The sequence below is a fragment of the Protopterus annectens genome, chromosome 11.part0 (assembly GCF_019279795.1).
Source record: "Protopterus annectens isolate FY-2018-M chromosome 11.part0, PAN1.0, whole genome shotgun sequence".
In the NCBI taxonomy this organism is placed as follows: Eukaryota; Metazoa; Chordata; order Ceratodontiformes; family Protopteridae; genus Protopterus; species Protopterus annectens.
In genome coordinates, this window is record NC_056745.1 from 156,997,936 (window position 1) to 157,016,041 (window position 18,106).

An 18,106-nucleotide genomic window follows, 5' to 3' on the forward strand; every position below is an offset into this window, starting at 1 on the left:
TGGGTTGCAAACTGGCTAAAGGACAGAACCCACAAAGTCAGAATAGCTGGAGCTATGTCAGACTCTAAGCCAGTCAGAAGTGGAGTCCCACAGGGCTCTGTCTTGGGACCCCTCTTGTTCGGCATTTATTTCTCAGATGTGCAGGCAAACATATGGGGGGTTGTGGCTGACAAAGTTTGCAGACGACTGCAAACTAGGCACCATAGCCGACACACCAGCTGACACATGCATCCTCCAGAAGGGCCTCACAGAAACAGACGACTGGTGCCAGAGTCATGGCCTTAAACTAAATGCCAAAAAATGTATAGTCATCCCCTTTGGAAAAAAAAAGTACCCACAAATTACCACATAGGTGGTAATCCATTAAGTACAGAAAAAGTAATCAGAGACCTGGTGACCCAAGTTGACAATGACCTCTCATTTGACACCCACGTCACCAAAGTGGTTAGAAAGACCTTCTACCTTGCCCACCTTATCATGAAGGGATTCACATCCAGATCAAAGGATGTCATTGTACCCTTATATTCCTCCCTTATCAGGCCTATGATTGAGTACAATGCCCCATTTGTTATGTACCTCACCCGGCACCTGCAGCAGCTGGAGAGACCCCAAAAGTACCTTACCAAGAGGATCAAGGGTCTCCAGCATATGTCATATGCTGCCAGACTGAAAAAGCTCCAGCTCTATTCAGTAGCATACCGCCTGCTCAGAGGTGATCTGTGCCTTACGTACAAGGCCATGTCCAATTCAGAATTAATGGACATGCTCCACCTCAAAAAATCCAAATCCATCAGAGCCACGAGATCTAAAGATCTAAACCTCAGCAGAAATATGAACAGGACAAGCTGGAGGGACAGATTCATAACCCAGAGGCTTCCCGCAATCTGGAACAGGATACCTGTCCATGTTAGGCAGAGCCCCTCACTGACTCTCTTCACGAGAAATCTGGACGAATGGATGGGTGATCGTAGGTTTACCCCGGGAGTCATCTCTGAGTCATTGCTAGATAAAGGCACAGTAAACTAAATTTTATTTAAATTGTACACTTTTGTATCATTACATGGGGTGGCGAAAGCCACATACACTTTGGCTAGGCTTATAAATGCCCTAGGGCAGATAGCCTAGTACTATACTATGAAACTATGAAACTATAATATGGAAAAAATATATATATAAGAAACTGAGAAAGAATTGAGGCATTACCTTTTAGGTGGAGACACTATTTACAAGGGGAAATGGGGGAGGTTATCTGCATAATGGGGCAAAATAGTAAAGAAGGATATTAGTATATTGAGGGAAATGAAAAATGTAAAAGGAGAGATGAAAAGAACACAAGAGCAAATTATAACTGTTGTAGTACAACATGTGGAAAATAGGTATAAGAGTAAACAGAATGAATATACGAGAGAATGGGAAGGAAACAAAATCCAGAATGAGTTAAGGAAGAACTTGAAAAAGAAATTACTATTAGAGAATTGGATGAAGGACTTAGGAAAGTAAATGTTGATTCAGTATCACACCCAGATGATATAGGCTGTGGAATGTATAAGAAAATGATAGCTTGGTAAAAAGAGCATTTTGTAAATATACTAAATAAATGCTTGAAGAAAGGGTTTGTTTATGAATAGTTATGCAGCAGGATATTAAGATTTATATGGAAGAAAGATGAGAAGAATGAAATTACACTAAATGACACTAATTGTGATTTTTACAAGAATAATACAGAGGAGAATAAAAAGAAGAATGAGGGATATTATGGAAGAAAGTATATATAATATAAATGGGAAATGAAGTCAAAAGCGGTTATTGGTTGTGAGAGAAACTGTGGGTGATATAAGTGAAAAGGAGGGTGTGAAACTTATGGTAGGTGATATTAGCAAGGCATTTGATACAGTAAGACGTGATGCTTTGTGGAATGTTATGGAAGTATGGAATAAGTAACGGAATTAGAAGAGTGTATATGTCAGCATATCAAAATAATAGAGTGAGAGTGTTAGCAAATGCGTGGCTGAGTAAAGAAATACACATGAAGTGTAGTATAAGACAAGGCTGTCCCATGAGTGGTATATTGTTTGCATTGGTGATGGTGCAAAAGTGACTAAAGCAGCTTATAATAGGAAAGATGCTAGATATGTGATGCAAAAGGGGATGGTTTTGACACTCTCAGATGATCCAGTTGTAGTTACTAAGAACAAAATATGAGTGGATGTTTAAAGGAAATGGGGATGACCTTGACTTAAGATAAAAGCAAGAGTTTTGGTGATATGGTGAAAATTGGGGGGGGGTATATTTTAATGAACGAAGTGTCTTTGCTATGATAAAATTTGGGGAAAAATGATGAATTATGATGCAGTGGCAGGGTTTGATGAAAGTAATGAAAGAAATATGTCTTCTGTGGAGGAAGAATAGATTAGCATTCAGAAAACATATTTATCTGGGGAATTCTGTATTAATGGGAAAAACAACATGCATGTCAAATGTTTATATGATCTCAGAAAAATATGAAAAGGAAATTCTACAATTTGTGTTTTCTTTCATATGGGGGTTCAGTGAAAAGAGGGATATTGTGTATGATTGAAGACAAAGGGGATTGGGGTTACTAAATCCAGTTGTTTATTCTGTTTCTTTAAATTTGTATAGACTATTAAAGTGGACAAAAGAAGAGAATGAGAAATTAATAGTGAGAATGTTTAAATATAAGTACAAAAGTTTTGGGAGATGACGAGAATAAGAAAGAGAGAAAAAGAATACATAAATGAAGAAATTAAAAATTAGAAAGAAAAAAATACTAACATGGAATTAAAAATTGAAGGTACAGAGAAAGATAGAAGGATGTGGTATAATAAAGTGATTAAGCAATATTATTATATAAATTCATGAGAAAATATACTATTTGAAGTGATTAAAGCTATTATATTTAGGAAAAAGTACTGTACCCAGATAATACATTGTCAGGTTTTCACATGGAGACTGGTAATAAATAAGCTGCCAGTAAAGGGGAATATACTATGTAAAAAGAAAGTTGAAAGAGTGTCCTTATTTTGTAAGAAGAAAGAAACAGCAGAGCATGATTTTTTTTTAAATGAAAAAGAGTGGTGAACTCTGGAAAAAGTTTTGTGAAGAAAGAAATTTGAGAATATTAATGGTATAAACAATATAGATATGAATGTGATTATGTATGGATTTTATAAGAACAAGAAGAAAGTATATGTGTGAAAGGTAGATAAGAATGTGTTTTATGTAATATTGGTTATTTGGAATGAAAGGCTGAATGAAATGTTTAATGGGAATTGGATTTTGACAGATACATTGCAGAAAACTAGATTATGGTCATGGAAGAGGGAGTGAGAGTCAATTATGGAAGAATAATAAAGACATTATAAGAAAAATGATAAACAGTAAAAATATGTACATTTTCTAAATATACAAATAATGTTTTTTATTTGTATAAAAGAAAGGTTTTCTACTCTTTTCAGTAGATGCTGTGGGATCTTTTGCATTCACCTGAGCTACCACCCATTCAAGCAGGTGGAACCTCGGTTTAACATCTCAGCCAAAGGCTCACACACTCAGAAGTGCAGAATCACCCTTATACTGTACTGCACTGCAGTGTCAGCAATTGATGTAACTGGTGTGGGAATCAAACCACAGTCTTCTGCACCAAAGGTAAGTGTGCTACCTGTTACATGACTAACACTGACTTACCTAATCCTCTGACACAGTGTCTTAGAAAAGTAACCATTCTGTTGCGTAACTGGCAGAAAATTGCCCCCAGGGATCGCAGTGGTTTATGAAACACACAAGGTACACCCATTGCCTATTACATTTGCTAAAATATGTCAGAACATTGAGTACTCCAGCCACTCCAAGCAAATGCTTTAATAAGAATATGAATTTTATTTTGATTGCAGCTCTGATTGCTCTTCTTTATGACTGCTTCATTGTCATTCTGTACTTTAACCAATATTATTTAAAACAAAGGCAGAGGGTATCTCTATCCATGTTTCTCTGACAGATAAATGGTGTGTAGATTGGATATTTTATATGCTTCTTCAGCTTTCAGAATTATGCATACAGCAATGTATGACTCCTGATTACTAACAATACAGGGTACATTTTTTGGCTAGGCTTGTATGGGCCCTAAGGCCGATAGCCTAGTACCTACCTATGAACCTATATTACACACTATCAGAGTAGTAGAAATCTGGTAGGAAAATGCCGAGGTACATTTGAAAGGGCTCTGAGGTCTGTAAATAGCATATAAGCCCAGTCTAGCTGCCAGGTGCTGCTTATATTATTATTTCAAAATGTGCATGAATGCTGTGGGCAGGATTCAGTAACAAACTGCCCACTGGGAGACATGTTTTGCATTATTCAGGAGCATGTACAGGAGGTCTGTAATTCAGTAATATGCTCTCTGCAAAGTCAGAAAATATACACACTATGATACAGATGAGGTCTGCTTTATGTCAAATACAGTTTGGTAGCATCAGAATAGACATAGATTGTTCTGACTCGACTTTTCATTGAGATTCTTTCCCTAGTACTAACTCTGATACTGACTCTATATATAATGCATGCCAACAGTTACCACAGTTTATACCCACCCTGCATGGAGTGCTACAGCACTCAGGTTTTAGTTAAAAAAAAAAAAAAAAAAAAAAAAAAAGAAGGAAAGAAACATTTTTTGCAGCATTTAGTGAGCTTTCATTTGATACCAAGAAGTATCACATATACACCATCTGGGTGAAGTTATTAACAGTAATTAATTTACATTAAATATACTTTCAATGGTTTGAGTCTGCACGCAGTTGAGGAAATATGACAGAAAGCAGACACTTAATGATGAACACAGAGAGGATCTCTCTCCTTAAATTAACTGTAAGGTATTTAGCAATACAAATCTCTCAAGATTTTGACATATTTGTATTACCATTTTTTTATTTTGCTTTTGTTTACCAGGTTAGTTCAACTGGTTTTATTTAAAAACCAATTTAGGCAGGGGCCTACAGAAAATGTGCAATATATTACAATAATTTGTAAATGGGCATTCAGTAATATACATGAACAGACAAGTAATATACATTAACAATTACATATGCATTTGCTAATTATATTGCATTCGTATGAAGTAAGTAAAGGAAACTACTACAGTATAAAAGATACTTATGCATTTAGTAGATGTTGAACATTGACCATTGAAGAAGTGTGTCAGTGGATTTGATAAACAGATAACATATCTTGTGATTAGTGATTAGAAGCTCAAAGAATTGAAAGTGAAGGAAGGAATTCAATAGGATAGAACATGTTAATATTACAGTTAATAGATGGGGTATTCAGCACATTCATAGGGAGTTATATGGCTATTGTAAGGTTTATATTAGAAGTACATAGGTGGGTGGAGAGCAGTGTCACAAAACTATGAATATGGCTGGGACATGCTAGTACAACTGTTCAGTTATTGGTGTAATCTGGTTGTGGGGCATAGGATTCTGAGAGAACAGAAGTGGTTTGATGATATGGCAAGTTGAAGATTGCAGTGGTATTTATCCTGGCAGGAAATAGGAACAGATCCATTGTTTGATGGGTGAAGTTTCAGTTGTGTTTTAAATAAGTTTACATTCTTAATGTATTTCCATGGTAGTGGGATGTGGTTCCATAGTTTAGCAACACTATTTGAATACAGGGAGTCACCTGCAGTATTGGATGATTTGGTTAGAGTGATTAGTTATTTTTCTCTAGAGCATAAAACTCTATTGGGGAAGAAGTGTTGTATTAAGTTGTTAGGTGCTGGGTAATTTTCTGGCTTTAGAGAAGTCTAGGTATTGTAGTTAGTTAAGAAAGAGCTAGGCAATGTGGTAGTTCTACCTAGTTTAATTGTCTGAGTGCTAGGCAAATTTGATTATGTTATTATAAAACTGCTCAGGTTTGAAAGGTTGTGAGACTTGAAGGTTTGTGAAGATTGAGGCAGCATAGAAAAGAGATGGCAGCAAGAAAGTAGAATGTATATGTCTTCTGACCATGTCAATTAGGTAGGTTTTAACTGGGTTCTCCAAGTCTTTTGGGTTTCTAATACCATGATGGGAGTGGACCCCAAACCTAAGTCAGCGTATGGTTAAAGTTTATGAAATTAGTATTGCTTCAATCTTTGATGCTAGCCAAAAGTGATATTTGCAGCACAGATAATGTACCCAGAACTGACTCCTTCTGCAATTCATACAAAGTTACATGTATTGGCAGCATATCTAAATACAACTGTAAATTATTTTTTATGAGACCCATTGCTCCTAATACTATTGGAACTCTCTGGATATCTTTCTTCCACATTGCTCTCATTTCTGCCTGCCTGGTATTTTATGGCTTTGTGTCTCTCTGTACATAAGCCACTGTAATCACTGGGTGTAGCAATTTCAATGATCAATGAGACTTTTGTTTTCTTTTTATGAACTACTATATGTGGCTTTCTAACATCTATTTTTTGAACTGTTAGTAATGGGTGATCCCCTGTGATATAAACTTCACCATTCTCTATAATGCTTTGTGGTTCATGTTTCCAATGCTTCTCAGCTACTTCAATATTGTAAGGTTTGCAAAATCCCTAATGCAGCAGTCTTGCCACATTGATATGCCTTTCAGTATACAAGCCTTCTGCCATTAGTGTGTCACAACCAGCAACAAGATGTACAACTGTTTCCAATTCTATTTTGCAAAACCTACATTTGTCTATTTCTCCCATATATTCAAAGGACTTTGCAAACCAGTGTGTATGTAGTCCACTATTTTGGGCTACCAATATTAATCTTTTATCTTTTGCTTTAAATTCACCTCTCCTTAACCATTCCTGCAGTGAATCCTGATCAACATAATGTTGTTCCAGGAGTTTTCTGTATTTACCACAATATTTATGCCTTTTCCATATTTCTTGCCTTCTCACCTGATCCTTCTCCTTATATTCTTTCTTCTATTTTTTGGTACATTCAGTCGCTGCCTGATTTTTGTCCACCTCAGGTTTGATTTCTATTCCCACTTGACACAGACATGCTTCTGCTAAACTAAGCAGGGGAGTCATCTTAGACTTCTTCTCTTTGTGTTTTAAAACTTTTACTATGTTTTGGATCTGGTGAGGTCAGCAGATATGTATGCAGTCATATGATTGCAGATCTATTCACATAATCAATTTCAAGGAGGCCCATACCTCCTTCAGAATGAGGAATATATAATCTTGGTACATACTGACTTTTATATATCATTTGATAAGTGTGAAGCATTTTTCTTCTTTTTTTGACCAACTGATCCAATATATTTTGGGCCAATCAATCACACTGAAACTGTAAATTAAAACAGGAAGAACAAATTGTTTTATAGTTTGGACTGTGTGCCTAGATGTCAGGCTGTTTTCAATATTAGATTTAGTCTTCTGAAGTATTCCTTATTGAGTTTTATTTGCATTTTGCTCATGTTTTATTGACAATCCTTCACCAGTTCCCTAATATTTATATACACCTTCTTCTCAAGTTACTTTGGATCTCATTCCTGTCCCAGATTGATATTTTCATAGTGCTGCAGCTTTCCTGCTTTAAATATTGCTTTCACACATTTATCAAGAGCAAATGACATTCTTGTATCATCTGAAAAACTTTTAACCACTTGCAGTTGAGCTTTCAACTCCTCATCTGATGATCTACACAGTTTTAAGTCATCAACAAAACGAAGATGAGAAATGTTTACACTTGGATGTTTTCTGGGAGCCAAACAGCTTAATATGTTAAAGGCAAGACAAAACAGCAGCAATGACAAAGACTCACCCTATAATATCCCCCTTTTAATATTTACCCCTGAGATAATAACTTGTCCTGTATCATGACTTAATTGCAAAGTGGTTTGCCAATGTTTAATGGTCACTGTAATGAAACTGATCAATGTAGGATGTATCTTACAAGTCTGAAAGTACTTCTTTATCCATGAATGTGGGATACTGTCAAATACTGTTTTGTAATCTATGCCATACTCACATTCTCCCCCATTTTACAATTCTCCATTATGACTTTATTTAGCAGCAAATTATCCTTTTGTTCCATATGACTTTCTTTTGTTACATTTTTGTTCCATTGCCATGATGGAGTTTTCTTCTAAATAGCTATAAACCCTGTCGGCATCAATTCCAGTATATAGTTTGTACATTGTCAGAAGGCAAGTTATTGGTCTACAGCTTTTAGGATTGCTTCTAGGTTCACTCTTGAGAAGGAGTATCATTTTTCCTGCTGTTAAGCAGGCTGGTGTCTGAATTTTCATGTAAGTAGTTCTTACTCAAGGCTAGATCTTTGTCTAAAGATGTTAATACTTTTAGTCAGAGGTTAGGTACTTCATCTGGGCCTGGAGTTAGGAGCATTTCTTAATTTTGTTTCAATTTCTCTGGCTGTTACTTTGTCCAATTTCATATCCTACACATTTGAACTTCTTACTGTTTCTTTTACTTCTTTTCTCTATTCAGCATCTTTGCTACTTCCACAGGGTTTTCATAAATATTTCTCTAAAATGTGCCAATTTCTTCTTTTTTAGTGGTGTTTCTATTCCTTTTGTTTTGTTTCTCAATTCTCTATACAATATTTTTGGTCATCAATGAATTTCTTATTTTGCACTTTTCCTTTATGTTTATATGCAAATCTCGTAAGTTTTTCTGCCTGTGATGATATTTTTAGTTTAATTTTTGCAATAGTGTATGATAGATCCTGGTCTGTTCTGATACTGCTTTTATCATGTTTATCTTTCTAAGTATTTTTGTTGATCTGTTCCCTCTTTTAACAGTCACACTTCTTGTCTTAATTGTTTTATAGTTTACTCCATTATATGCTTCCATTATGGCATTTTATTTCTTCCCTTCTTTCCCTTATTGCTCTGCATTTTTGTGGTAAGACTTAATCTGTTATTAATTTAGCTGCATAGTAATATATCCTATTTATTTCTGTTATATCATGTGCATTTCTCTTAATACTCTTAATTATTGTGTGCATGTGTTTTATCAGACTTCTAACATTTTGGGTCTCATTTACTTTCTGTAATCTATTTCTTTCATGGATCTTAATATGTCTATCCATCTCTATTAAATCAGTCAACTCTTCCCTTAGATCATTTTCTTCAAAACTGAAGGCATATTATTTGCTCTCTGTTTCCTGTGGGCATTCTACAGAAAGTTCCAGAACATCTTCCTGTGACATATTTTCTTTGGCTGCATCCTGCTTCATCTGTTGTTCTTTGATATGGGAACTCACTGGCCTATCACTCCACAGCATTGACTTTGTCAGAGTTGCCACCATTTCCTGCTCCTTCGCTTGCTGTGCAACTCCAAATGAACTTTTGTACTTATTTCCTACTTAAGGCTCAGGAGCATCTTCATGCGGCAAGTGAACAGATGCTTCCTGTTCCACTTGCTTTTCCTTAATTAGGGGGCATATTGTTCTGTCATGCCTTGATGTTACCTGAGTTGGGTTTTACACATTAAATCCTTCACTTCACAGGTAATCCATAACTTAATTTTCTATTTCTTTAACTTTACTAATTTTCTTTTCTACTTCTTCCCTTTGTTTTCTTATTTTTTGTATCGTGAAATTTGCCATATCTGGATGCCCTTGCTTGTATTTCTCTTCAAATATCTTTGGTACTGCATTTTTTGTATTGATTAGCTTTGCTTTCTCCTTTGTATAAATATTATACCATATTAAATTCTTTCCCATCTCCATATTTATTTTTCAGATGTCTCCCACTCTACGTTTCTCCTTAATTTGGGAACTTATTGTTCTATCATTCATTTCATAAGTATTCCATAAGTATTCAATAACTTCAACTTCTACTTAACTTATTTTTCTGTCCTATGTTCCTGTTTATGATTTTATTTTTTGTATTGTGAAATTTTCCATATCTTGGTGCCTTTGCCTATATTTCTGTTCAAATATCTTTGGAGCTGCTTTTTTGTGTTGATTAGTTTAGCCTCTTCCCTTGCATACATATTGCACCTTATCAGATTTCTTTTTCTTTCCCACGTCCATGTTTCTTTTTTTAGGTTTATATTACTTCATGGAGATTTTTTAGGAAACTTTTTTGAAATTTTGACTAGCACTGCAGTGGGGAAAAGGGTACATTTCCTGATCCTCACTGTAGTTCAATCTACAAAGAACTGCTTCAAAGGGAAATTTACTATTCCCCCTTGCAGTGCTATCTTGGAGTTGGCGTATATAATTTGCAGGTGGCATAGGGGCATTGCAAAAACATATACATTTTTTTCATTTTGAGTTTTCAGAAACTTGATCTTTGAGTTTCCAAAAACTCAGTGAAGTAATATAAACAAAAATCACTTGCAGATCACTAAAGCCAATAACTGTGCTGGTGAAGCACTATTCTCTTGCGCCATAGTCAAATTATGGAACTCACTCCCACCCACAACTACCTCTGTACCATCATGCACCCACTTCAAAACTTTACTAAAAGCGCACCTAAAAACATGCTGGCTATGCCCTTGCACCTCCCACTCTAATATCATCCACCCCATCCAACCACTACCTTTCTCTCCACTCCACTAACTACCTTGATTATAGCAAGCTCAGATGCTCATAAGCCTAGTACTTATTATACAGCAGGAACTTCTCATTGTAACATTTGTTAATGTCTGTTATGTACTTCACAGATAAATATTCTAGTTGTCTGCTGATGTACTATGTTCTTCATCTGTAAATATGGTGTAAGTAATTGCTATGTTAAATTGTTAATCGCTATGAAATCCAATGTAACTACTGTCTGTTTATTTTACTGTGGAGCTTTTCTCCCCGGGCCTCCGCTGAAAATGGACCTACGTCCAGTCGGACACTCCCGGTCAACAAATTTAAATAAATAATAAATAAATAAATAAACCCTTCTCTTGTATACCTTTCAAAATGTCTAGGTTTTTGCTCTTTATTTTATTTATTCGTTTATTTATTTTGCATTTCCTCTGTCACTTCTTTTTCTAAGCAGCCCAACGTTTGTCTATGTAATGTTTTTCAAAGATCTGTTGTATTAATTAACATAAATTATCATTTGAAGCTTTTGACAGTTTTTCTTGTTCAAATATTTTTCTTTCCTCTAATTTCTCTCTTAATCTTTTTGAATATCTCCTATCTGGAAATTCTGAGCTTCTTGCATAATAGTAACAATACATCATTTCTTCCTTATCCTCCATAGTCCATGTCTTTATGTCTATTTTTTTGGCCTGTGAGTTTTTGTGGACTACTACTTCCTTCTACAACAGGGAGGCCATCCTCCCCCTGAGGCTGACCTAACTCCATTGTAGGAATGTTTCTATGTTTTGAGGATTCTACACTGTCATTTTTTTCCATTCTTGGCACTGTTGTACATACCAGGACTGGGCACATGTTTATCCTGGGACTTGTGTACCCAGCTGTCTTTTTCTTATTTTTAACCTACCTTTGTCCATGATATATGCTATATAAAGTACAGTTATAAATCAGTGCCATGTTGGTGAGACTTTGTGAAAGCACGGTCCATCATATGAAGGTATTTTTGTAGAGTTTATTAGTAGTAATAAATTACTTAGCCATTTGGCCATATTTCAGTCAATAAGGATTGTTGTGTAAGTTCATGAAGTTTGGAGAGAGTTTTGAGAGTTTTGGCAGAGCTGATTACGGTCGAGTCATCAGTAAATTAAACTAGGATGCTATTTTTTGTAGCAGTGTAGTAGCCATTGATGAATATGTTGAAAATTTTGGGGCTTAGTATATATCCTTGTGCGACAAGCCCTCTTTACCCCAGGGTAGTAACTAAGGAGTCACATTCTTCACCATTGTGTCTGGTAAGGGAATGTCACTAAAAGCAGGTATAGAAATACACAATTTCACCTAAGAGTACACTGGGAACAGGTTCCAAAACCTAGGACTGGACTATATGCTTCACTCCAGGTCCCCAAATGAGTCTCCACACTAACCACTGCAGAACACTGTGTCCCAGTTCTAGGTATCTGATACACTCACTCTTAAATGCCTGATATTCACACATACACATACTCTTGGGAAAGACTGACACAGATTTACCTGCTGTGTTTCTTTTCCCAAATTACAGGGAAATACCCCAATACCATTCAAAAGGGATGTTCAATTATATTGGGTAAAATAGATATTGAAACAACTGCTAGCATGTATCCCAAGCAGTAAGGCTTTTCAGAGTGGCCCTGATTTTATCACAATAAGCAAAAACACTCTCAAGTTATGAAACATATTACCTAAATAACCAACCAGAATGAGAGGTAGTAAAACATTTAATAATAAATAAAATGGTTTAAAACATGTAAATATTGAATAACTAATTCCAATAAACATCAGAGGTTTCACACACAGGAAATATGAAAATAATACTGTAGGATAGATCTCACATTGATTTTAGAAAACCTCTAACTATCTAGCTGTAGTTCCTTGACTATCTGAAGATTAACTGTCCCTATCTAAACTAAATAACTTAGCAAGGCAAGATTATATTCTTATTTCTGCAAGGTAAGATGAGAAATTAAATCCACATTCCAGGCTGTTGTCTGTCCTCAGTGACTGGAACAACTACTCTGGAAACAACTGGACTACTACTACTGAACAGCTCGGGAAACCAACTACTGAACAACAACTGAACAACTGACTCAGAACCTGCTTTTTATAGCAGATCTTTTTCAAAAAAAGGTAGCTGCCATGGGAATTCTACTCTCATACCAGACTTTGAAAAGTAAACAAGCAGCAGCAGCAGTGAACATTCCATTCTCCCAGCCCTGGTACACAATGACATCACATCTAGATCAACTGACTCTGGCATAACATGCATTCAGAATTCTCCCCACAAAAACATGTACGTACATTTGGTCAGTCAGAAGAACACTGTTTGACATTCAAACACCTTGCATAAATCAGAGTGATAATCAAAAGACATAAACTTATTTACAAAATTATAGCTAGTCATGTTGGCATATGTAACACAGGGTAATTTACAATTGTTTACAATTATTTACAAAACTTCAGCCAGTCATGCTAGCACAGATAACAATAACTAATATCCTCACACCTTGTGGGACACCAATAGCTACTCAAGGAGGTGGAGAAATCATTTTTCCATTGAATTGCTTGTGCTCTACTTGACAGGCAGCTATGGAACCACTGCAGTGAAGAGTTGGAGATGCCAAAGGATTAGAGTTTATGTAAGACTTTCTGCTGGGAGACAGAATAAAAACTTTTGACAATATTAGGAAGATGGTGGGACCAGGCTTCCAACATTTCAATTGGTGTTGACACTATCAACAAAATTCAGCAAAGCAGTATTTTATAATGATGGCAGAAGCCATTTGGGTTGAAAAGAAAAAGCTGGTTAGGTGTTAGATAGTTGAGAATGTGTGTATGACTACATTTTCTTAATATTTTTGAAAGGTGAGATAAAATGGCAGTTGGCCTATTTATAAACAAATAAAGCCAAGCAATGCAATATTTAAGGAATGGCAAAAGCATCCTTTAGATGGTAAATCTACATAATACGAGTTCAATGCTCAATTTTGTATAAATCTGAGCAAATTTAAAATCATTATGGAAATCTTGTCTGATCTTATTTGTCGTTTCCTGTTTATTTTTCAACAGTTTAAAACAGCATTAAAACTATTGCAGAGCTATATAAAGCAAATTACTAAACAAGTAATTGTACATAAAATATAATGCAGTTCCACTGAATACATGATGACAATGTAAACTTGAAAACATTGTTATTAACATTTGCGATAACATTTCATTTTTCCGTAGAAGTGTAATGGTTTTATATGCATTTCACAAGCTTTATTTTGCACTGTACTACATATAGAAATAAAAAAATCTCATTCAGGAAAATATATTACTATAGTGATACATTTTCCTGAATGAGATTTTTTTTTTTTTATATAATCTAGCAGGGTGGGTGAACCTAAGAATCATTTCAAGTAGTGACTTAGGACAAAGATACCTGAAGTTTTTCAGAAACAGATTATTCAGCACAGGAAAATGTGCCAAATGTTGAAAGGAAATGACATAGTCTTATTAGTAGCTACTTTCCAAGCATCTTGCCAGACTTTGACTGAAATGGTATAGTGTAGTCCTGCTGAAACTTGATACGGTCTAAACATACAATCAGATATCAAAAAAAGTAATGCCCATTGGATGGCTCAGGGATTAGATTTAGATTTAAGCTTTGAAAAGCAGAGGTTTATCAAGTGTCTGAATTACTGATCAGCCAACAATTTAGTAATCATAGACTGAGGGTGAGGGAGCCACCAGTGGAAGTGTGACCTTTAGCAAAACCTGGAGGGATGTATCACATGCAGTCCAGTTTCTGTTCAGGCAGATGTGAGAGTGATCCATTTATAGTACCATACATTACCACTTGCATATGCCACATCATGTGATGATATGTTCCTTTCAAGTAGTGACTTAGATAATATGAAATTCTAGTATTATATGAACATCTCCCAGGGATGCAACAGGCTAACCGCTTATGCCTCTGCTGACCATTAAGTAAAAGAAGATTGAGCTAGCAAAATATGCCACTGCTAACCATTCTGAGTAAGAGAAGATCTATCAGTATTTTGATTTGGGCCATGGTGTGTTGTCCCCCCCACCCCACCCCAATCCAGTGCTGTGTTTGTGCAGGAAATCTGGCAAACCTCTCAGAATCTATTGATAAGTGTGAATAGAACAAGACTAGAATAGCTGGAACTAAAAAGTGGAGGGTGATGAATCTGTTCACATGGGCAAAATAATAATAAATAAAAGATTATTGTTTTTTTTATCATGGTGAATGTAACATGGCCTCACTGACCCTCTTTGCATTTTTTTTTTTTTTTTTTTTGTAGGGCTGAACCAATTCTTGCACGTATAAAAGATAATCAGAAACTTATAATATCTCCTGTATTTGACAAAGTTTCTTATGATGATTTTGAAGTCCTTGCATATGATGTCTCAGCTCATGGTTATACCTGGCAGCTATGGTGTCAGTATGACTATCCCACACCTGAATGGTATGCTTTGAAGGATGAAACTGCCCCAGTAAGGTAAGATTAATTCACTGTTCTGATATAAAATACAGACGTTATATAAATCTGCAGTGATAAAAATGAATACTAACACAACTTATTTAGACAAACAGAACTGCAAAATCATTAAATTTTTATTCTATGTTGTAATATGATAAATGGATAATTACATAGTTACTAATATGTGAATTATGTATAATAAAACAAACATAAATGAATAAACCACCCTTGCACTATAGTGAAATGCTAATTTATATTCCCTCATTGTTTTGGCATCCAAGAAACTATTAGTTTTAAACAGACAGGAAAATTGGATGCAACCACTAATTCCATAATAGGACATATCATGATTCCTTTGTGCAGTTTGTTCAGAATCACAGAAAATATACTTCAGAACTTACAGAACAATAGAAATATTTTTGTTAGAATACAAACCATGGAAGGGTTCATAATCACAAGTAAGATTTAAATAGATACCCAATAACAGAAAAATAAACAAATGCTATACAGCATGACTGTAAAGTATTGACAAGTTTGTAGAAAATGTATATTCTGGCCAACATAGGATTCATAGGTTCATAGGTGTATGCAAAGCTAACGACTACTGGGGCCTTTATAAACCTAACCATTCAGCTCAAATGTATCCCATGAGTTATTCTGTGTTAGAGGTTATTTTAAGGGGTGTATGTTAGTTAGGACATGATTTAATGGCTGCCTATGTCCATCAGAGACATATGTAGCAGATCAAGGGGTGAGTTTCCAATTTCCCATCCACTGGTCCAGTTTGCACTTGAATGGGTTAGGGAAGGGCACTGCTTCACATGGATGAGAAGCCTCTTCCAGAGAATGTGAATTCTCTGAGATACATACCTGTCCCTTCAGCATGTCTTATTTACATCACAAGCAAAGTTTAAATCCTTAGATCTAGTACTTCTAGTGCTGTTTGTTTTCTGGATATGTAAAAGGTCCATCAGAGCAAGATCCAAGGATACCTTGTTTGCTAGGCATAAATTGCCTCTCAACAGTCTGTAGGAAAATTAATATAGTGGTAGGGCTTTTATGAAATTTGGATAGGTCATTTTGTTTATGCCTTGTATTCTTTTTTTGTGAGGAACCTCTGTGGACATTCTAGTTGTTCCATGTGCATAGTCATGTATATATCAAATGGGTCTGATAATGGCTGAATATAATGACATAGTGACTTCCCTGGACATGGCTGCCATGCCCTTACTTGTAAGTTGAGTCACACAGAATGTTTTTCTTACAGCCTTAGACACATGTTGGTCAAATCCAGGTTAATATCTACCTGAGTCCCCAAATCCCTGACTACTGTGTCTACTTTAGGGGTGTTTTATCAGTGAGGTAGGTTCCCTGGCTGGCCATCTTTCCCTGGGTGGCATTTAGTTTTAAGCTGTGGTTTTGGTACCAGTCATTTGTCTGTTTAGAACCTCCTGTAAGATATTAGTATCTTGGGGGGGGGTTCTATGATTGTTCCTAGCTTGCAATCATCTACAAGCCTGGTAAGCCAGAGGCTCTTGACATTGGCCTTAACTTCAGAAAAATAGATGTTAGAAAAAACTTCTTCTGGGCACAGCAAATAGATGGTGACAGCCTGATTGCAGTCTAAACTGAGGTATGTTTATTACTTCCTTTTTTAATGTCATGAAACGCAAGGAACAGGAAATTATATCAAGCATATTAACATAAGTGTCCACCAGAAAACACTGCCATCTTGTGGCTAAACATAATATTATTACACAAAACTGACATATATTATACACACCCCCACTCAACAACTACTACTTAAGTCAACCCCATTTGTGATCTAAAATCTACAAACTTGTTTACTGTGAGTGGCTATGTCATTGCGTTAGCCATCATTTTTTTCACAATATGAAAGCACAATCACTTTTTGTTCAACCAAGTCATGAATGTAATGATGTCTGACATCAATATGCTTGGTTCTTGCACTGATCTTTGCACTGGTTGCAAGCTTAATACATCCTTGATTGTCCTCATATATGACCATAGACTGGGACACTGGTTCTCCAAGATCTTTAAGAAACTGCTGCAAACAAATGGCTTCTTGACTGGCATAGGCAGCAGAAATATATTTTGCTTCTGTAAGAGACAACGCCACTAAGATCTGTTTCTTGCTAGACCAGGATATAGGACTATTTCCTAATTTGAACAAGTAACCATTTGTCAGTTTGCATGTGTTGAGGTCACCTGCCCAATCAGAGTCCACATATCTTGTGAGATTTAAGTCGCCAATTGCTAACAAACTCAAGCCTTTTGTGTCTTTGAGATGCCTCATAACTTTTGTTTTTTATTGAATTCCAGTCTCTTTGATGTGGTTTACTTACATGCCTGCAGAGAAGTGACAAAGCTGCTGCAATGTCTGGATGTGTAGTGGTTGTAATATACAGAAGTGCCTCCACTACTTGTCTGTACTGCTTATTAGATGGTAGAAGATCTTCCTCTCCTTCCATCTTTGGATAAGCTATATCCATGGGTGTTCTCACTCCTTCAGCCTCAGCCATGTTGAGCTGTTGAAGAATTGAATCAATTTTTGCACTGTGATTCAACAGAAAACTGCCATCCTCCTCACACCATTTAATTCCTAGGTAGAATGTCATGTCGCCAAGATATTTTGTCTCAAAGTGCAGATTGTATTCTTTTTTTTTTTCAAAATAATTTTTTATTTTCCAAATAATATAATGTTTAACAATACAATCATCAATAAACAAGTATTATAAACCTTTATATACACAATGTACAAATGACCTGAACAAAGGAGGGAAAAATTATAAAATATATGAAATTAGTAACAAAAATTTATAATATTCAATTAATAAAGTATAAAGTTACACATTAATTATTTAGGGTTCATTTTTAATGTCTCAATAAGAGTTAATTTTTTTCCCAAGGATTGTATGTCCATGTTTTAGGTGAAATTCTTGATTCCTTCACCTTAATTTCTAATGTCGCTGTTTCTTCCATCAATCTCAAGAATTCTTCCAGAGTAGGTTCTTG

The 18,106-nt window shown here is 35.6% G+C and overlaps 1 protein-coding gene across 1 annotated transcript in view; it reads left to right on the forward strand.

Annotated features, from left to right (window-relative positions):
• Window positions 1-18,106, forward strand: part of GALNT8 (polypeptide N-acetylgalactosaminyltransferase 8) — a 406,113-nt gene that overhangs the window by 147,865 nt on the left and 240,142 nt on the right. The window contains exon 5 of the mRNA XM_044087557.1: window positions 14,891-15,088. Within this exon, the coding sequence (XP_043943492.1) occupies window positions 14,891-15,088 (198 nt within the window). The remainder of the gene's footprint in view (window positions 1-14,890; window positions 15,089-18,106) is intronic.